At 41.6% G+C, this 23104-nt stretch overlaps 1 protein-coding gene across 1 annotated transcript in view; it reads left to right on the plus strand.

The window, feature by feature from the left end:
• FLT3 (fms related receptor tyrosine kinase 3) overlaps positions 1 to 23104 on the plus strand; it is a 496362-nt gene that overhangs the window by 277228 nt on the left and 196030 nt on the right. The window contains exon 8 of the mRNA XM_086933459.1: positions 8490 to 8649. Coding sequence (XP_086789585.1) covers positions 8490 to 8649 — 160 coding nt within the window. The remainder of the gene's footprint in view (positions 1 to 8489; positions 8650 to 23104) is intronic.

The raw sequence follows: 23104 nt of genomic DNA on the forward strand, positions 1-23104 counted from the left end.
CTTCGTCGGTACTTCTTAGAAATAAGCGTAGGACTTTCTAGCCTTACACCACTGCTGGTTGGTCAGCATACTGCCGGTTACACACGGAAGCGAACAGATTGTTATAACGGACGGTGAGTCGGATTGTAGCCTTTTTCTTTGCATACGCTAAAGCCGATTTATGAAAGGGCAACCAGTAAAACCTTTCCTCTCTCAATTTCATAGAATCGTGAAAAGAGACTTTGGCGTGATCGATACGCTGTGACTTAGACACGCAGGTATTTAAAGCGGTATTATCTCTTTCGCTGGTCTCAGAGTGGTTAACGTGCAATGCACTTACTGCATGTTTGTTTCTACAGGTTTCTTTTTCATTGCGTACAAGTTATATAAGCAGGTGAGCTGATGTGATATTGCATTTTGGCACATATATAAAGCACTGTCTAAAGATTGGGAGACATGTAATTGTACTATCTTCTTTATAGATGCATTTCTGACTAAAGGACAGGTAACATGGATATCACATTTTGTTCATTTTCTAAATACCTTTTAAGACAGTATACCTTTTGAAATAGTTTCTTCAAAACTTTCATTTTTTTCTTATCCCTTTAGAAATTGTATGGAAAACTAATAGCCATTACACACAGGTCACCATTGTGCTTTCACTCGTTAGGTAAGCCATGATTTGAAATGAATAGGGTTATAAGTATTCACATTGTGATATATAGACATGTATTAGCTTCCTTATTTTCTTTTTCCTTTTCAGACCCCCGACGAAGGGGCCGTTGCCCCGAAATGCATTGGGTTTTTTGCTTTCCTTTGTATTTGCTTTATGATTGCATATTGCACCTGTGTTTTGATAAAATGTGATTTTTGTTTGTTACAAATCAACTATTGAATAACAAAGTTTGTAACCTTTATGATTGGAAAACATTGATTCAAATAAATCATGAGGACATTGAGATGTTTGTTTAAATAAAAGGTTTAAACTAAACTAATTGAGAACATTTTTTACAAATAATTTTTTTGTTGTGCGTACCGGAGTCCTAGTGACTCTCTGACACTAGGCCATATACATTTTTTAAAATAAAAAAACAAACATTTGCAACGCAATAGGTCTCGCATTCATGTGAGTTTGAGCTATTGGCATTGTAAATGACAATGCCTTTTATTTATGTTTTGGGTTTTAAAACATAAATAAAAGGCATTCTCATTTACAATACTAATAGTTTAAACTCTTGCAAATGTGAGACCTATTGCATTGCAAACAAGGGCCTTTTCGACCGCTTGTTAGATTGTAAATATCAGAGGAAGATACCGGCCTACAATGTTTTCAAAGCAGTGATGAATAGTGTTGTGAAGAAGATGTGTAAGTGTCGTAAATTACACAGACACAAAGTGTGAAGTGAGAGTTACATATGATCTGAGCTATAAACACCAACAAAGCTTTCCAACACCTTTCGCTCTGTGGTTACACTGTTGTGGCTCAGGAGGAAACGCAGGAGTGGGAGGGACTATTTCCTGTCCTCTTCGTGATTTGAGTGTTCAGTGTGGCATTGCGTGATGTCATTGCTATCTTTGGCCTAATAAAAAACACTCTAGCTGTTGTAGGGCCCTGGCTTCAACTTCTCGTGCAGAGCGGGCTGTGCTTTATAGCAGGCATGGAGGGAGGGAGGGAGGGATGGTCCCTGCTGCAGCTCCACCCTCATACAGTGTCCCTTCTATTACTAGTGATGCAGCGCTACTCCAGAAATCATTTCTAAAATCATATCACCTTTCCCTGATGTACCAAATCATACATCTACTTACCAGTGGGGCCCATAACACTGTGAGTTACTCACAAGACACTTTCATCCTACTTCATGGATGAGTGAAATTCAAAAGGAGTGTTGCTGCATCAAAGTGGAGCACCTAAATCAAAACTAAATATTTATACTATTTACACCTGCAGTTTAGATGAGTTTTACCATGGTTTTATACGACATTTATTTAGACACACCACCATTATGGTTGACGAATCTGCTAGTAAAAAATTAGGCGTAGGAAAATACAAGACCAGCTTAATTCTCCATTTATCTAATTTTTATTAAAAGCAAAATTTACCATGTCTAACAGTTAATTCGCTTTATTTATTTCTTTATTTCAAAAGTAACTTTTTAAAGAGGAAAATGTTATCTCAAACAGTTATATTCGTTTTGTTTAAAAGATTCAGAAAATAGACATTATTATTTAGGTTCAGGACATAGGTATTAGCAAAAGACAAATAGCTTCCAAAATTCATTTTCTCCTGACTTCCCTAACTGATAATCTCAACTAAAGATTCAGACCTCAGTCAAAATAATAAGAAAATTATTAAAGCATCTTACATCCCAGGGAAATCAGCATTCCGACAGCATCACAGGAGGAAATCGAAAAGGAGAGTTTTTTCTTAAGGAAAATCATGACTTTATATACCTTTTTCACTAACTTTATCTACCTACAAAAGTAACTATCAGCATAAACTCGAGTTCTGATTGGACAATTTGGGGGTGGATGAGCCTCACCTCATCATTCTAATATTCAATTTCCGTTGTGTCAGCTGACTTTTAAAGAGTCCTTTGTTTAAGAAAATGTCTGGCCTAGTCACATTCTCAATTTGTTATATCAGACTATTTTCCCACATTATACAATAGTGGCATCCACAATTGTTGGCAGTCAATTGTATTCTCTGGGCATGATGTCCTTGAACCTCTTTGCTCAGGCACAGTCAGCTCGCATTAATTTCTGTTCAAAATAAGTGCCCATGCGCACTCCGTCTTTCATTTGTGGTTTGGCACAGCAGCCATTTTATAGCTAGGCCTCACAGGCCAGAACGGGAACTATCATAGAAACAAACACAAATAAATGTTAATTATTGTATTTTAACCCTTCTGTTTACCTCCCCCTTACTAAGGTTCCATTGTTAGTTATTACCTAGCAAACAAGCAACATATATGCAATTTATACTCACTTATCCTTCGGTTTCCGCCACAAATATTTGCACAAAAAGCACATTTATGCCGCTTTTGTTTATTTCAAATCTTTTGCATTATTTCACATCACGACAACAACATTAATTAGTTAGTTATATTTTCGCCAAACAAGCAGATTAGCATTCCCACGTGTATTTGTGTGTGCATTCTATACTATGTTGATTAATGTTTTCCACACCATGCAATTAATAAAAATTACAGTTATGAGGAAACTATTTCGCGAGGGGTATACTAAATTTTGTTTCTCCACCTCGCTCCATCACTAGTGAGCGAGAGGCGCTGAGGTGATGGTATTGGTGATGGTGGTATTGGTGGTGTTGGTATTGGTGGGGTTGGTGGTATTGGTTCTGGTGGCCTTGGTATTGGTGGTGGTGGTACAGGTGGTATTGGTGGTATAGGTGCTGGTGGTGGTATTGTTGGTGCTGGTACTGGTGGTCCCAGTATTGGTGGTGGTGTTATAGGTGGTGGTGGAGGTGGCATTGGTGGTATTGGTGGTGGTGGTATTAGTGGTGATATTGCTATTGGTGGTGGTATTGGTATTGGTGGTCGTATTGGTGACATTTGTGGGTGTGATATTGGTATTGGTGGTGGCGGTGGTATTGGTAGTATTGGTATTGGTGGAATTGTTGGTGGTATTGGTGGTGGTTGTGGTAATCATGGTGGTGGTATTGGTGGTATTGGTATTGATATTTGTGGTGGTGGTATTGAAGGGGGGGTGGTATTCGTGGTGGTGGTGATCCAAGCTATAAACACTAACAAAGCTCTCCAACACCTTTCGCTCTGTGATTACACTGTCGTGGCTCAGGAGGAAGAATGGGAGAGGGGAAGCTATTTCCTGCCCTCTCCGTGATTTGAGTGTGCAGTGTGGCATTGTGTAATGCCATTGCTATCTTTGGCCTAATAAAAAACACTCCAGCTGTAGTCGGGCTGCGGCTTCACTTCCTAGTGCAGGGCTGGCTGTGCTTTATGGCAGGCATGGAGGGAGGGTGGGATGGTCTTGGCTGCAGCTCCGGCCTCGTACAGTGCCCCTGCTATTACTAGTGAGCGAGAGGCGCTGAGGTTGTGGTATTGGTGGTAGTGGTATTGGTGGCATTGGTGATGGTGGTATTGGTGGTGGTATTGGTAATGGTATTGGTGGTGGTGGCATTGGTGGCGGTGGTATTGGTGGTGTGGAGGTGGTGGTATTGGTGGTGATGATATTGGTATTAGTGGTGCTATTGGTATTGGTGGTGGTGATATTGGTGGTCTTAGTATTGGTGGTGGTGGTATTGGTAGGGGTGGTATTGGTGGTGGTGGAATTGGTGGTGGTGGAATTGGTGGTGGAGGTGGCATTGGTAGTGGTGGAATTGGTGGTGGTGGTGCTATTGGTGATGGAGGTATTGGTGGTGGTATTGGTGCATTGGTGGCATTGGTGGTGGTGTATTGGTGGAGGTGGTGGTATTGGTGGTTATGGTATTGGTGGTAGTGGCATTGGTGGTGGTTGTGGTATTAGTGGTGGTATTGGTGTTGGTTATGGTATTGGTGGTGGTGGCATTGTTGGTGGTGGTGGTATTGGTGGTGGAGGAGGTGATAGTATTGGTGGTGGTGATATTGGTATTAGTGGTGATATTGGTATTTGTGGTGGTGATATTGGTATTGGTGGTGGTGGTGGTATTGGTAGGGGTGGTATTTGTGGTGGTGGAATTGATGGTGGCATTGGTGGTGGAATTGGTGGTGATGGTGGTATTGGTGATGGTGGTATTGGTGGTGGTGGTGGCATTGGTGGTAGTATTGGTGGTATTGGTATTGGTGGTGGGGTATTGGTGGTGGTGGTATTGGGGGTAGTGGTGTTGGGTGTGGTGGTATTGGTGGTGGTATTGGTATTGGCAGTGGTATTGGTGGTGGTGGTATTCATGGTGGTGATATTGGTGGTGTTGGTGGAGGTGTTATTTGTGGTGGTGATATTGGTGATGATGGTGGTATTAGTGGTGGTATTGATGGTGGTGGTGGTATTGGGGATGGTATGGTGGTGGAGGTATTGGTGATGGTGGTGGTAATGGTATTGGTGGTGGTGGTGGTATTGGTATTGGTATTGGTGGTTTTGGTATTGGTGGTACTGGTGGTGGTGGTATTGGCAGTGGTATTAGTGGTTGTACTGGTGGTAGTGTTGCTGGTAAGGAATGTGCTTCTCTTGTTTCTACATGTTTCAGCGGGACCACTAAATATCTTTAGATTGTTTGATATGGATTATAGCTTCAACCAGGATTATGGTCTTCTCACAGGATGACTGAATATCTGAACAGTCCTTTTTGACTACTGCGATAGCCATTACTATCTCCAGCATGTGATGGTTCATGGTTGGACTATCTGTGCAGAGCTGTTAGGGGCAAAATGTTATTAACCCCTTTGCCACGGCACAAATGTTGTTGCGGTGCGAGGGGTGGGGGGTGAGCGCGGCACTTCCATGCTCCTGACGGAACCACACCATCATGAGTCACGGGCGGCGTGTGCTCATGACGATGTGGTTCTGTTATGGCCCCGCCCGCCCACAAATTCGCCCACACAGGCCGAGAATTAGCATTGTGTGGGAGGAGCGACAGCCACATGACGGAACCATGCCGCCCGTGGCTCATGACAGCATGGTTCAGTCATGTGCATTCAAGGGGTTAATGGAGTTGCCACAGAAGTTAACCTTGAGTGTGGCAGAGTTCACAGAACGGGAGGAGAATTGGTTGTCTTTGCAGGGCTGTATGGTGGTGGCCTAGAATGAGAAAATAAGCTGCGTGCTGCAGATCTGGTGGACGGGAAGCCTGATAGGGTCTCCATTAAATCCTCAATGGTGACAGTAAATCTGCATTCACATCAGAATGTTCATGAAGTCATAGTTAGTAAATGACATGTTTGTTCCACTAATCAATCCTCCAACATTAAGTTGAAGATACTGCCTGGCACGTGTACAAGAGCATCCTTGATCTGTTTCATCAGCCTGGCTACATTTTAGTCAATAAATAAACCTGGCAGTCAAACAACTACCCTCACTGCCTCTTATCTGCACCTGGATACATCTATGGGTGGCTCAAATGCATCTGATGTTTAGGAGTTGTGGGGAAGCCCTGCAGATAGGCAAAGTGGGTGGGTAACAAAATTTTAATGGAAAGGCAACTTTAGGAGAACAGTTATTTCCTATAATACCTTACTGCAGAGCATGCAGTTCATTTGATAATCTTTACAGAAAGCTGAATGCATGAGATGGATCAAGCAAGGTTGGAGGATGCTGTCTTTACAAACACTGATGAACTGAAAAGCAAAGGGGTGATGATGTTGAAAACAACTAACCCGGATTGGATTATTTTTTACCACAGAGGCTCCTTCGAAAATCTGGCACCATACTCTACTTAAGTTTGAAACGCATCAATGAGGCTTAGAGTCCTCTGGGATATTCAGCCATCTTCCATGATGACCTTAATTTATTTTTGGAAGGTTAGTGTAAACCCATTTACCTTGATGACATCATGCAAAGTGAACTTTATAGGGGCTCGTGAAGTGTGAATGACCAGTTAACAACTCACCGCTCATCGGCTGTCTGCTTGAGGAAAGCAGCGTGCTATGAAACAGGAACTAAAGAGGGGGGAGGGGCTGCCTACCACTGCCAGAAACAAACACAAGGAGATGATCGAAGGAGTGCTGAAATTTTTCAGACACCCACCGACAGTCACAGATCCGGGTTGAATCCATCATCATTCTTTAGCTTTGCCACCTCAGTTCAGACCCAGCTATATGCAAATCAGTCTTGGCCCTGTGCCTCATGGGAACAGTCCAGCCCGAACTGCCAAGCCAGGTCTTCCTTGAACTAGAAACAAGCATCCTGGGACCGGTTTCTGGGTAACACCCTTCATCAGCTAGGCTAGCCTGAATCCAGTGGCAAAGTGAGGACAGGACCCACGTCTGGGCATACCCTGCCAACTTAGGGCGAATACAGCAAACACAAGGAGATGATGGATGTAGCGCTGAAACATTTCAGACACTCGCCCCCAGCCACAGAATTGGGTTGAATCCATCATCTTTCTTTAGCTCACTTCGCCACCTCAGTTCAGACACAGTTATATGCAAATCAGGCTTGACCCTGTGCCTCATGTAAACAGTCCAGCACAAACTGCCAAGCCTGGTCTTCCCTGAATCGGAAACAAGCATCCTGGGACCACTTTCTGGGTAACACCCTTCATGAGCTAGGCTAGCTTGAACCCAGTGGCAAAGTGAGCAAGGGACCCCCTTATTGGCATACCCATCCCACTTAGGGTGAAAAGTGCTACGCAAACAAATGATGGCCGGAATGCTGAATAAATCATAAATTCACCTTGAGTCAAGAGATCTGGGTTAAATCCATCGTGGTAATACCCAGAAACCGGTCCCAGGATGCTTGTTTCTGGTCCTGGGAGGACCTGGCTTGGCAGTTTGGTCTGGACTGTTCCCATGAGGCACAGGGTCAAGACTGATGTACATATGACTGGGTCTAAACTGGGGTAGCATGGTGAGCAAAGGAATGATGGATTTAAGCCAGATCTCTTGACTGGGGGTGAATGTATGATTTATTAAGCATTCCGTCCTACATTTGTTTGCTTATACAGCTGGCCAAAAGGCACAATTCTAAGCAGATGCACCACTTTGTTTCACGTGATAAAATGTAATTGCAATGCATTGGGTTTCACATTTAAATATGAAACTTATGGCATTGCAAACAAGCGGCCGCCATTGTCCCGGCTCAATAATGAATAAGTGCACGTACTGTGTAACAACCAAGTAAAGGGGCCAGTAGCCATGGGAGGATACAAATGAGGACATGGCTGTACTAAGGAGGGACTAACTTTCAAAGAACAAAGGCACAAGCCAATGAAAGATATGGGCAGAGCTTCTCCTTCATACCCTACCTACAACAGATCGCCAGAGCAGCGCTTGCGTGCTGGCTCAGGCCTGACCTGAAAAGTTTGCTTTATCTAAAAGTGATTACAGACATGGTGGTCTATGGACCCCAGCAGGCTACCATCTCTCCTATTGACACCGGTAATAGAGAGTCGCAATACTTATTTAAAATGTTGTTAACCGATCTATTAGTGCATAGGTTGGTTTGTAGATTTCTTCACTGGTCACAAAAACAATGGTCAGTATTTTGTGACCAGTTATGCATACATCTATCCCATATTTATTTGAACAGTTTTCCTAAACCAAGTCCTTGAGTGCTTGCATTTACATTCATTTTCACTTCAAAGAGAAACAATTGGTCTTTGTTGAATTATAGAAATTCTAAAAATAGCTTTGACGATGTACTGTGTTTAGTCAAATTTATAGATCTTAACCCTATGCCTTATTCTTAGCCAACACAAGCACACATAAACTCCCCTCTTTACTCCTGAGAGCCTGTTCCCAGTAAATAGAACCATTCTATTTAGACAGATCTGCAGCAATCAATATGAATAAATGTACATTTTATTTGTTTTAATTTTTCTTTTGTCTTGAACCCTACTGTAGGAGGATTCATTTTGTGAAAGCAAGCAGGAAGGTGACTATGTAACAAAGGTGGTGTTTGCACATATGGCATCGGTTGGAAAAAGTAACAAAGGACTCTATACCTGCGATTTCCCATCTCCTTCTCAAACCAGAAGGTCGGCGACCAATGTTATGATTTTAGGTATTGTCAGCTTTGCAATGGTATTTATTATGTTTTTGTATTTACATTTTGTCAAGGTATAGACCCATGTGCTTCTTTCCAATGCAGAACAATATCTACATTAATTTTTATATGGAAAATGTTTGCAAAAAAAAATATATATATATATATATATATTTTTTTATCTAGTATGTATATAGTGATATGCAATTACTGTAAATATATTTATTGTTGATGATATATTATATATTTTTGTACTTGTATTTTATACCGTTATTTGTACAATATATTTGTTGTTATTTATTGATTATACAGTAATATCTGGATGAAATTACTAGCACCTTGTATTTTGCACATTTCAGCTGGTTTAATGGGGATTACCCCGCGATTTTCGATCTAGCTGAACAGTATATTATCTGTGTCCATTGCTCATGATAATAGCATGTGATTACATTCAACCAATCACGTTACAAACTTAATGGCACTTGCACTTTAAATTTTGCCTTCCCTCTGCATGCGTCATGTGACCAAGGCCTCTGTGAAGGCCGAAACGTTATGCTGAGGTGCGCCTTCCACACGATTGAATAAATCACTGCTCACCTGCACTTGGGTCTCCTTCTCTTCTTCTGCGCCGCTGGTATCCGTGAATTGGGCTCCTGGCGAGAGAAAGCTGAGATTGTTCTCATCAGCAGTGCGTGCTTTGCAAATGGAAAATAAGTTTTTCCTGCAGCCTGTGTCTTTCTTCTTGGAGGAAGAAATTTGTTTGCGAATATATATATATATATATATATATATATATATATGTATATATATATATATATATATATATATTTGCAAACATTTTCCATATAAAATATATATGTATATATATGAAAAAGAGGAAGTGTATCTATATATGTCTTTTTGAGGCTGCAGAGCATTGCCTCTAATGATCAAACTATTAATGCATTCTATTAATTGGCTCCATGTATCTACACATTCAGGTAACGTTTAAGAAACAGCGTAGTCTGAAAGAGATTTGTGAGAACCTGGTAATTTTAAAATTACTGAACTTTGCCCTTCCTTTGAACCCTACTAACAAGGTTACTTTATCAAAGACGGCAGGCAGATAAAATTGATGGTCACCGGACAATGTAGCTAGCCTTCTCTGCCGCGCAATGCTCTGACTATGACAAACTCTTTTGTGATGTTGGATGCAAAATCCCTTGATCTAGAGAGGGCTTCTCCTTGTAAACACAAATAAAAACACTTTTGCTAACTGGAGTTACAAAGTCGTACATACCCCGCATTTCAGTGAGCAAAAGTTATTTACATTGCCACCTTTAGAGAGTTGCCTTTGATTGACTGGCAGGTGGCAATCAAATGAGCTTCTGAGCGGGCTCTACTTTTCATTAGAAAATGTTAACTGTTGAAGAAAAGGTTCTTCAGTCTCAGAAAGTGACCAACCATAAAATGCGGTGCAATACATTATTTGTGTTATTGTTATGAATGCTGTTCAGAAAATATCTGCTAATTGCTGAGAAGTCACAAAAAGGTGGGAAAACAACAGGCATGGCTAAAGGGGCGGGACCAAGGACTAGAGGAGAGTGTGGAGAGAGGAGAGTAAGGGGAAAAGGGAAGGTGGATCACTAAACCACACGGGTGATGCCACATGAAAGCTGGAGAGTTAAGAAACTAAACTGATCTGGATTGAAGTCCAAAATGTGTGTATTGCTTGGGAGGGTGGGGGGGAAGGAGGGCTCCAGAGGCTGTTTCTCTTGGCGCTGATAGTAGACCCAAATTTGCTGTTGTTGAATTTGGAAGTGGATAACAGTGGTCTATGTTCTTAGTTGTGTTTTTGAAACATTATGTTTTATTTGATTATATGTAATGGGGCCTGAGAATGTTTAGTGAAATCAGCACAAAGGGGCGATTCTTAAAGATATGTACGAAGAATATATAATAGAGCACTCCTTTAGTAGTCTTCTTCATACTCTTACATGCCTTTGTGAATTGTCTTTAAATATTGAAAATGGGACTAGGATTAAAATGTTCAGGGAATATTCATGTAAGATTAGTGCAAATAGGACTGAGCAGTCCTTGCACTATAATAGAAGGAGTTGGACATTTCAGGGCTGATTCACAAATGTACTTAACAGTATGCTAAAAAAAATTATTCATGTTGTACTGTTTTACACTGTAGCTACTGGTGATTTCTGAATTTGGTGGGGCGCAACCAACTCATTCTAATTTACTCACATTCCTACTCCTTCACAATCAATATCGCATTCTAACTCTATCTACTCTCATTTACTCACACAAATATACTGAGACACTCACACAGTCGCAGCCAGCATGACTCGTGGGTGGGGGGTCACGCGGGGACGTGGTGGCGCACAGGGTGGTTAATTTAAAATAAAAAAATACAAAAGTTAACTTACCTTTGGCACCCGTTTCCACATTGTCTCTGCTACTCTCCTGCTCTCCTGCCTCTGACAGGAACAAACAGCAGGCAGCCTCCCTCCCCTCCCCTAAGCCAATCACAATGCTGCAATGGCAGCCTGGCGTCCATGGGGAGGCCATTTTCTCTATGTAGGCTGTATGCAGCCTACATGGAGAAAAGGCATAGAGCGGTCCGACCAAACAGTTAGCGCATTCAGCAGTGGGCAAGCCACTACAACCTGCCACCCACCCGCCCCCAACCAAACACTTCTGCTTTCTCGCAGTGCGAGGAGCAGAAACTTAAAATGGTAGTTTTACCATTTTATGTTTCTGCTTCTCGCACTGCAAGAAAACAGTGGGGCGACGCTTCTCCACCGTAGTGGAGGAGCCGCCCCTGCACTTACTTACATTCAGTCACTCGCAGTCTATTATACTCCCTCTTTCAATAATTGATTCCCACTCGGTTGCTTACACACACATCCTCTCACATTTCCTCTCTCTCTCCCCTTTACTCAATCATTCTAACTCACCCTCATTCACACTTCTTCACCCACTCTCACTACTTCACTCACACCTTCTCACTCACTAAAAAAAGAGGAGTAAGAGCAGTGGCAGTATGTGGCAGCTCACAGGGCCCTGACACCCCTTTGTTCCTTGACCCAAGGTTTTGAATGTCATCCAATTGGAAGGCACTTTGGGGCAGATGTATCATCTTTTTAGTTTGCAAGTCCTTAATAGCGAATTTTAGTGATTCACTATTAAGGTCTTGCAAAATGCAATGTATGTAGGATTCGCAATAATAATTGCGATTCCTACATATTTCTTAATTGCAAATTGCAAATTGCGGTCCGCAATTAAGGAATATCTTCTCATTCATTCCTATGGGCTCAGGAGCCCATAGGAATGAATAGGAAGACATTCGCAATTTGCGAGTACCCAATAAGTATTCGCTAAATTTTAATCCAATTTCAAGGGTGCAAGGGTGCCAAAAGGACACCCTTTTGCACCCCTGAAATATGCATGTTGGCACATGTGGCGCACATACATGCACTAAGGGCTTCATAGATCTGGACCTTAACTTCTAGTTTCTATTTAGAGTGTCTTCTTTGACATTTGAGTATTTAAGTTCGGGTGCCAGTTAGTTCTAGATTGTTTTTTAATCTAGTTTTCAATTAATTGTAGACCATCTGTAATATTTTTAGTATTCATGCTAAAAATGTCCACTTCCAAATATATCAGCATATCCTCTATTTACATGTCATGTGAAATGCTTTTGGATTTGATATTTTTTTACAAACCAGTACATATGTCTATTGAAGATTATTTATTTGGCACAGGAGATGGCAAAAATGGCAGATTTGAAGTGAGGTAGGTGAAACGTAATGAATCCTGTCTGAGAGGAATGAAGTCAGTGAATCTAGTGGCTTGTTTTTAATGCTTTTGGGTTGTTGTAATGTGTGTTGAAGTGTATTATTATGATTAACTGTGTTGTAAGCAACACTTCAATCTTGGAGGGTTAGTAAGTCCGGGTCGTTGTTGTCCTGCCCCATTAGCTGGTCCAATTTCACATCAAGCAAGATTGTTTCTATACAATGAAGCAGCTGGAAGTCTAAAGTTTTTGAGTTATGAGGATTTTTAAGATAGCAATACTAAAACGTAAGTTCAGTCAGGAACAACTTTGCTAACTACAGTGTAAAGCATCCAGTTCCTTATATCTATACTACTATAATAAAGGAAGAACTTTCAGCCTTTGTGGCGGGTAAACTCGGGAACCACAGCGCCAATCCACACACCCGATACACCGTTGGAATCGTCAGGGTGTGTAGATGGTTATAGGCTATATACATTTTTTTAAAAACGTTATTTAAAAAATCTACAGTAAAAAAAAAAGTAGTCCCTCCGAAGTAGCGCCAGCCGCGACGTGCGTACTCACGTCAGGAGCGTGGGGAGGCGCGGCGTCCAGGAGCGCGATGAGGAGCGGCGGACATGGCACGGGGGAGGGGCGGTGACGTGAGGAGCAGCGGACAGGCCAGCGGTGTTGCGAGCAGCGGACAGGTGGGAGGAGCGGCGGCTCAGGTAAGGGGACCCATGTCGGGCAGGCGGGGGTCGGGGCAGGCGGGGGACGGGGCAGGCGGAGGACGGGCCGGGCGGGTGCCCCGGGCTGCTGCACAATGTCGGGGCAGGCGGGGGTCGGGGAAGCCTGTTGCACCCGGACAAGGTCGGGACGGGCTGCTAGTATACATATATTATATATATGTTTATATATATATATATATATATATATATATATATATATATATATATATATATATATATATATATATTCACTAAAAAAAACATAGGTTTCACACCAGTTATAGTTAGCTGGAAATTTTACTGACATAAAACCATTGAAATTCCACGTTATAGTTAGTTGGACTCACTATAACTTGCACGTGTAATGCACTGCTGATGACGTCACATATTACATCACTCATGACATGGTCAGTGGCATCACTCATGACATCACTGATGACACCATCCAGTGAATGTGTGCCTTTCTGAAAAATAAATATGTTTTATATATGTATATGTAAAGGTCGATGGAAGAATAAGGGGCAGATTTATGAAGGCCTTGCGCCGCCGGTGCGTCATTTTTAACATGGGAAAAAGTGACGCACCGGCCGTGCAAGTCCTTCATAAATCTGCCCCTAAATGTTTAAATAAGTGTCTAAATGGATGTTTTTTAAATAAAAAAAATGATTGGTTAACTGGCTTATTAAGTGTATCTTAGTGAATACATATATTAACGAGTAATGTTTAAATATTTAAATGTTTGTATCAGTGTTTCACTTTGTGTATAAAAGGCTGCATGGGTTGGTGAGTAGCTACATGTGTGTGTATATGGGTTATTAGATGTTTTTTTTAGTATCAGTATGGGTTTCTGTATGGTTTGGTGGGAGTGTTACTTAGCACATAGATGCATCAATGACTGACTCACTGTTTGTATGTGTTTTGAAGGCGGCATATGTGCAGGACTGTATGGGTGGATGACTGTGTATATGCGTGTGTTAGTGAGTGAATGACTGTCTCATTAGTATCAGTAACTACATATGTTTTAATCTAGTATATGTGAGTATTGATGTATATGAGTGAGTATATGTGAGAGTGAGAGATTGAAAGAGTTCTTGTTAAAATAAGTATGTGTTTCTATAAGTGATTGTTTAAGAGAGTAAGTATGTGTAAGTTTCCTTAGAAGTAAGGTGGTTGTGTGTGTATAGCTGTATATGCAAATAAATGGATGTTCAATAGTTTATTTGCATGTGTGAGTATGTGTGTGAGTAACTTTTGGATGACTGTCGGTGTGTAACAGGATGTATAGGTGTATCACTACATATGATGAGTGAGTATATGTATGAGTGACTATATAGAACTGTTGGTGAATGAGTGAATGTATATATAGATGGTGGAATTATTGAATTGGTTGTTGTAACTGGTATGGGTATCTCCATTTTTTTAAATTTTTTAATTTATATTTTTCAATATGTGTTTCATGGGTTACATTACAGTGAAAGGAGGTCTGTCACTCTGTCACAAGGATGATGTCATCAGTGATGTCATGAGTGATGTCACTGACCATGTCATGAGTGATGTAATATGTGACGTCATCAGCAGTGCATTACACGCGCAAGTTATAGTGAGTCCAAATAACTATAACGTGGAATTTTAATGGTTTTATGTCAGTAAAATTTCCAGCTAACTATAACTGGTGTGAAACCTATGTTTTTTTTAGTGAATTTAATAGGTTTTTTAAATGCTAATTCCTAACTATAACTGGTGTGAAACCTATGGTTTTTTCAGTGAATTTCATAGGTTTTTTAAATGCTAATTCCTAACTATAACTGGTCTGAAACCTATGTTTTTTTCAGTGAATTTCATAGGTTTTTTTTAATGCTAATTCTTAACTATAAGTCTCACTTTATAAGTAAGACCTTTAGCGCTCTAGTTGTTTAGAACACTCTGGTACATTCTGTCATTGGGCTACAGTTGGGCTACATCTGGCTGATATTTGGGCTACATTTTTTTTTTGTCTCTGGTGGCCATCTTTGGGCTACATTGGGCTACATTGGGCTACATTTGGGCTACATTTTGGCTCTAACATATATAGCCCAATGTAGCACAATATATATTTTTTCAAAGTTAATTTTCGTAAAAACCACTTGAGAATAGGGATACCAGTCCCTACAATTTTTCCCAATGTTTTTTTTAATTTTTTTATTTTTTGCTTTGGAGCGCTCCCGGTGCGCACCCCAGGGAGAGCCCCGAAAAGCGTACTTTTATAAAGCGCCCCGGGGTTTTTTTATAAGCGCCAATATCGCGAACGAAAACATGATGGTGACGTATCGCGTAGCCGCGTCCGCGTGATACGCACGGCGTAAGCGCACCCGGAAGCACTCGAGCGAATACGATTGCGCAATGTAAACATCCGACGCGCTTACGCGGGGCGCGTAGCGTAAGCGCGTCGGGTCATGTGACCTGAAAATAACAATTTTCATTGGTTCATAACAGTTTTGGTTTCATAATGATGAAGCCCCTGGCCATGTGACCTGAAAATAACACTTTTCATTGGTTCAATACATGTTTTTTTTTTCAAAAGGATGAAAGACCAAACCTTTTTTCCTTATCCTGACTTTGTCCTTTGACTTAGGAAGACCACTTTGTAGCTCTCTCTACTTTTTTGCTCAAAATTATGGCTTCAGTAGTAGCAGCAGCTGGTGCATCTGCACCACCACCACAACCACCAAAAGGACCTCCTCAAGATATCATTGGTGGTCTTCAAGAAGAGGAAGAGGAAGAGGAGGAGGAGGGGACTTCAAGATGGCTGGAAGAACACAATACCCCATACCAGCCAAGACCACACATTATTTGGGAGTTTTTTACTCTCCCAAAGGGGGAAAAAAAAGTAAATGCACCCAAGGTCAGTTGCAAAATTTGTGGCATGGAACTTTCCAGGGGAACCCCAAATAAAAAATATTCATTTGGGAACTACACAATGATACGCCACATGCAGCGCAAACATCCTATAAACTATTTTGCTGCAGAAATGAGGGAACTGGCCAGTAACCCTCCCCGATCAACAAGAACCAGCTCAAAAAGGAAACAACCCACTGCGTCTGCACCAGAGGAAAGTGAGACGATGCTGTGCATTCAGCCCCGATTTGCAGATTTCAGAATTATCTGTAAATATTGTGGGAAGACTATCTCCTACGGAGAACAGAGCGTAAAGCTCATCGTCCTTGCTGGGGACAACCATAAATGCCCCAATCAACCCTCATTTTTTCTTTTCTTTTAGTGTTTTGCTCCAGTTGAGCCATTTTCAATTCGCAGTTTTTTCGTTTTTCCCCATGAAAAATACAAAAAAAATCTAAAACTGTACAAAATGTTCAAAAAACAATATAAAAAATATAAAACAAAAAGAAAAAAAACAGTTCTTTTTAGAACTACCTCCAATTTCTAAAAAAAGGCAACATTTTTAAAAAACTCTATCATTCATTTTTCCTCATGGTACGCTCCCCGGTCCGCTCCCTGGTGCGCGTACCGGGCACGCCCCCTGCGCCAAACCAAAAAAAATATATGTTTTGCCCCGCGGGCGTCAGAAGCAGTACCTGAATAATCCAGATTTCCGTGGGAGCGAGCGGCCAAGTCTTCTACGATGCTAATTTCCAGATTCCCAAACACCCCTGCACCCGGATTGCTCCAAGCCCAGGAATGGAAGGGAAAGGGGAAGTGGATAACAAACAACAAAGAGAGGCTTCCACACTGGTGTCTTCGTCACTACCTCAGGAATGAGTAGCTGGGGAACACCTGCAACAGTTAACAGAACATTACTAACGTTCTAACCCTTAATGGGGAAACACACTCTCACTCCCTCAACTCTCTTCACTCATACCTGGTTGGCGTGTGGAATTTGCTGCTCTCTTTCTGAGTCCAAATAATGTTCGTATGAAAGATTGAAGACTCTTAGTTGCTTGTGTTGCGTGACGGAAGTGGTGATGAGAAGAATAGAGGTGGTAGACAACAGTATTACCATATGCATATAATATATACTCTCATTTACTTGTTGAACCACAGAAGCTGACTGAACTCACAAAAGTCTTTACTGAAGCTCTGAATGTGTCATCGACAAATACCGTTCATAACAGAAACCAGGCTTCACTTCAGACTAGGAAGACTCTGACGCTGAAGAAAACCCAACTGGCACAGGACAAGGATAGCGCCACCAAGGACTTCGTGAATAGAAAGTTCTTACCACGAATATGAGGAAACGCGGGAAGGTACTTGCCCACTGGAACGGTACTCTGGCGGGGAATGCTGACAAGGACTAAGTCCGTACCGCCGAACACTGGCAAGCGGCAAATTGGCTTTCGCTCCGGAATGCAGGAATCCAACTGGAAAGGAACGAAAACACGCTCCTCAAGTTCCGAAATAAAGTCTCTGTGGATACTGACTGGGAAAAGGGCAAAACTAGGAAAATACGCGGTGACTTGACGGGAGCCGAAATCAGGGCGTCGAACTGCTTGAATAGAACAGTTGAAGTGCGCCACATAGAACGTGCGGGATAAGGAAATGGCGGACTGCTGGGAAAGACTAGAACGCTAACCTTATCAAATGGTGGCACAATCTAGAGGCGTACTAAGCCTCAATCTGGCAGTGGTCATGGACTAATTTCTGGATGGAGCCCCAGAGTGGAAACGGTTGCCAAGCAGGAAATCTTCTCCTTGCCGCAGGGACAGACAGAGGTCTCTTAATGGGGCCCGGCATGGTCCTGACAGCGGGACCCTTTTAAGCCCCCACATCAAACCTAGGGGGTCAGGGGGGATCTACCCTGCCCCCTTATGGTCATTTCCCCTTTGTTTTGGCCACCTCTTGTGTCTCGATACTACCGAGACACAAGATGGCGGCCGCTCCGGACTGTTTCGAATGTTTACAGACACCCGAGAGCCAGTCAGATTTCCGTGCGCACCTCGCGTGTCGCGTCCGGGGCGCTCCCCGCGTACCGGGGCGCGTCTAGTACAGATATATATATTTTTTTTAACCTAAATTACTCAAAATCCACTGGAGCACATATCTTGAGACATAGCAAAGGTACATCGGGCTACCAGTCCCTACAATTTTGCCAAATTTGGTTGAAATCCATTCAGCCGTTCGGGCTAAAAGTGAAATCGACCGCCCTATGGAAATTAACATGGGGAAAACGCGTTTTGGGACCCCCTTTTATCTCGGCCCCCGTTTGACGAATCCCCCCCAAACTTTCAGGGAAGGACCGGAACGCTGCAAGGCCATTTTGAGGAATTTTTCTGTCAGATTCGTCAACCAGCGCCAAAGTTATTCCAAATAGAATTTTGAGATTTAACATTGAAAAAAATCCTAACTATAACTACCTACTGGCGACCACCAGTAGGTTATATATATATATATATATATATATATATATATATATATATATATATATATATATATATATATATATATATATATATATATATATATATATATATATATATATATATATATATATATATATATATATATATATATATATATATATATATATATATATATATATATATATATATATATATATATATATATATATATATATATATATATATATATATATATATATATATATATTTATTTATCCACCAAAGCAGGAACCACTTTTGAAGGTGATGGGTGATGTAGTGAACCCATAAATGTTACCAAGTGGGTGCTTTGCCGCAATTTGTATTGTCCATAAATAATATCAGCACCTCTCCAAGGCGGGACCTGCCCTGCTTTGTGACTGCAAACCGCAGCTTGAATGAACCGGCATCCCCCTGCAAAGTTACCAGTTCATCTTTGTTCAATCGCGTTAGACACCATCGTGGTGCCGTCACAGACCCGCTCACCGTGGTGGGCTGTTCTTCACGACCGGGTCGCGGCCGTTATAAATCCACCAAAGCAGGAACCACTTTTGAAGAACTTTGTCACACAAAGATGAAATTACAGCTCACTTTTAATGGTACACAGCCTGCCAGCAGGAGCCGTCGAGGGGCAGCAACATTCAGATTCAGTTGAGCCAGACGCGTTTCAGGTGTAACCCTTTCCTCAGTGGCTTCTCAGGTAAAACAAATGCAAGCGTTGCTGGGAGTTCACCTTTATTTTCAAAACCTGCCCCAGTGGGCATGGCTATCTGCATAGCATTGTGGGTGATTTATATATATTTCCTACTGGCATTTTTTAATTTGCGAATAACTTTGGTGTCGTTTGACGAATCTTTGCAAAAATCTCCCCAAAAAGAATTTATCCAGGTCAGCTCCTACCCTGAAAGTTCAGGGGTGATTTGTCAAGCAGGAGCTGAGAAAAAGTGGGGTCCCAAAACGCGTTTTCCCCACGTTAATTTCCATAGGAAATTTAGCTACGAGCTACAGCCTGAACTGCTGAACGGAATTACCGCAAATTTGGCAGAAAGGTAGAGCTTGGTCCAGAAAGCAACCTTATTTTTAAATGGTGTAAATCTGTTCAGTAGTTTTTGAGAAATTGAAAAAATAAGAGTGAAAAAATCAATTTCCCATAGGAAAGTTTGTGCTGGGCTACAGCCGAAACTACTGAATGGAATTACCCCAAATTTGGCAAAAAGGTAGTGCTTGGATCAGAAAGCGACCTTTTTTTAAAAAATGGTGTAAATTGTTTAGTAGTTGCTGAGAAATTAGAAAAATTAGGATTTTGATATCTGGGCGGAGCCTAAGTCCTGTGCATGAGCTTCACTGTGATTGGCTACAAACACTCCAAACCAGGAACTGTTGGCAGCCATCTTGTGACTCAGTAGAAGCGAGTCACCAGAAAAGAGAGTAACAAAGGTATAAAACAAGAGAAGGGGGTAGGGTAGAATCACCCTGACTGCCTAGGCAAATATCATGAAAAGAAATTGGTCACTCCTGTTAGGAGATCCAATTATATGTCATTGGTTACCCAGACCGGCCTCCATCACATTTAGCAGGGCACCCTCAATGAAAGATTCCCTGGTACACAACAATGTAGGCAATTCACCAACTGGTACTTGGCTATCCCAGAGAATGGGTTTCCACAAATGTAAAACATGCAAAGCATGTCAGTTTGGGCTGAAAAAAGTACCTATCTGACACCTTTTAGTGAAGTGAACAAACCAATCACTAAAACTTTAACTTGCAAAAGTGAGTTTGTTGTCTATGTGCTGGAGTGCCCCTGTGGCCTACAATATGTAGGTAGTACTATCCTACAGGGGCACAAGAGAGTGCTCCAGCACATTACAGAAATAAAAAATCATCATCAAACTTACCCGGTGGCAAGGCACTTCGAGGAAAAACACAACGGAGACCCAAGGGATCTCACATATTTCCTGATTGATGCCATGCCACCTAACAAGAGAGGAAGAAACAGGGAAAAAGCCCTAAGATACTTAGAGACCCGGTATATCTTGGATCTCGACACGAAGGCCCCACAGGTCCTGAATGCCACAGAAGAGCTCTACACTTGCCTCTAGCAAGTTAAACACATCAAATGCAGTTATCTAGATAGTCTGTCACATCAAGTTTACTATAGTTAAAAGAGATTATTAAAATCAAAGATGAAAACGGCAGCAGCGCTTAACAAACCTACTCACTAACACATGTATCCACGGTTTTAGACAGGGTGTTCATCTGAAGATAATAGCACATTTGCACTTTACACTTTGAGGAATTTAAGAATTTTTACCACTAGCACTACATGCAAAGGAAAGTTTTTTTATCTGAATAAACAATTTCAAGACAACATGACTCAATACTGTAACAAAATAGCTATGCTGCAGTATAGCATGGAAGCAACAGAATGAATGTGGCAAATTCATGTATTCAGACCTGAACGCCAGTCAACACCCTAAGGGGAAGGGGTAATACCTATGCTCAAATCAAGGAAGAACATTACATGTAGATTCTCAAGACATAATATTGGCATATATTAGCAACTGAGGTATTATACACATAGGAACAAACAAGTAGCAGGGACCAGTGATAAACTTGAGACTGACAAAGATTTAGATCAGAATGTTTACAATCAATGTTCCAGGACAACTTATTAACAATATGGCATAGTTGGCTTGGCACTATTGTTGGGTCCTAGTAAGCCGATATGGAATAGTTTTACAACAATGGTTTTTAAACATCTAAATTATTTTAACCATGGTTTGTAATTTGTTGTTTATATTTAAGTATTTATACTGATATATGCTGCTTAGTGTATGATGTTTACAGAGAATTTGCACATCAGTTAATGCAAAGAGTCTTTTTATCATGTCAACTCTATGAAAACTACCATTGCACTGTCACTTTAAGAAAAAAACAGAAAAAATGTATTTAACCCCTTCCACGCTCATGACGAGCTGGGCTCGTCATGGCGTAGCATCCTCGCACGCTGATGACGAGCCCAGCTCGTCACGTAACATGCGCTTTTGAATATCTCAGCGCAGGAGCAGAATTCCGCTAGCGCGGATGCGGTTAAACTTACCTGTTACCTGAGAGCGCGTCATGTGATCAAGGGCCTTAGGGCTCGAAACGTGTCATGATGGCTGGTGTTGGAGGAGTTGAATAAAGACTTCTACTGATGCACTAAAACGTGGTCGGTGCTCCGTGCTCCGTTACTATTACTGGTAGCAACAAATGCGAGCGCAGTCTTTGTGATATATATATATATATATATTACCTACTGGTTGTCGCCAGTAGGTAGTTATAGTTACAACTTACAACCTAGTTTCCATAGGAAAAGCATTTTTTACTTTGCTAATAACTTTGGCGTTGTTTGACGAATCTTCGTGTAATTCTAAAAAAAAAGTCTATCCAGGTTAGCTCCTATCTTGAAAGTTTGGGGGTGATTTGTCAAGCGGGAGCTGAGAAAAAAGGGGGGTCCCAAAACGCGTTTTCCCCATGTTAATTTCCATATGAAATTTTGCGACGAGCTACAGCCTGAATTGCTGAATGGAATTACCGCACATTTGGCAGAAAGGTAGAGCTTGGCCCAGAAAGCGACCTTATTTTTAAATGGTGAAAATCCGTTCAGTAGTTTTTGAGAAATTGAAAAAATAAGAGTGAAAAAATTAATTTCCGATAGGAAACTTTGTGCTGGGCTACAGCTGAAACTACTGAACGGAATTACCCCAAATTTGGCAAAAAGGTAGTGCTTGGATCAGAAAGCGATCTTTTTTTTAAATGCTGTAAATCCGTTCAGTACTTGCTGAGAAATTAGAAAAATTAAGGTTTTGATATCTATGCGGAGCCTAAGTCCTGTGCATGAGCTTCACTGTGAATGGCTGCAAATACTCCAAACCAGGAAGTGTTGGCAGCCATCATGTGACTCAGTAGAAGCGAGTCACCGGAAAACAGAGAAACAAAGGTATAAAACAAGAGAAGGAGTAGGGTAGAAACACTCTAACCCCCTAGGCATGCCTAGGGGGTCTCAGAAGGACCCCCGGGGCCAAAGAAAGCATTTTTATAAAAAAAGAAAAGAAATCAGTGCAATTCGCGCTGGGGTCGCGTTTTATTTTAAGGAGACCCCGAGGTGGGCTGGATCTCGGGGGAATTTTTTGAAAGAAATTAGCAGGGGCTACCTGGGGCTGCAGGGGCCTACTTGGGTCCCCGAAGTCCCGGGGCTTCACTCATGATGGGAGGGGTGTTGCACGGCCCCTCTCCTGGAGCCCTCCATGTGCTTATAACTTTGACGTCTTTTGACGAATCTTTACGAACTTTTCCAAAACGTTTCTCGTTTTTGATCATCTCCTCTATTGAATGTTTAGGGGTGATTAGTCAAGGGGGGGCTGGGAAAAAGGGGGTGTCCAAACGTGTTTTCTCGATGCATTTTCCATAGGAAATTTTAGACAAGGCTACAGGTCAAACTGCTGAATGGAATTACGCCAAATTTGGCAGAGAGAAAGGTCTTGGCCCAGAAAGAGTGGTTTTGTAGAAATGGTGTAAATTCGTTCAGTGATTTTTGAGATATTAAAGAAAAAAATATATATATATAT

The sequence above is a fragment of the Lissotriton vulgaris genome, chromosome 8 (assembly GCF_964263255.1).
Source record: "Lissotriton vulgaris chromosome 8, aLisVul1.2, whole genome shotgun sequence".
NCBI lineage: Eukaryota > Metazoa > Chordata > Amphibia > Caudata > Salamandridae > Lissotriton > Lissotriton vulgaris.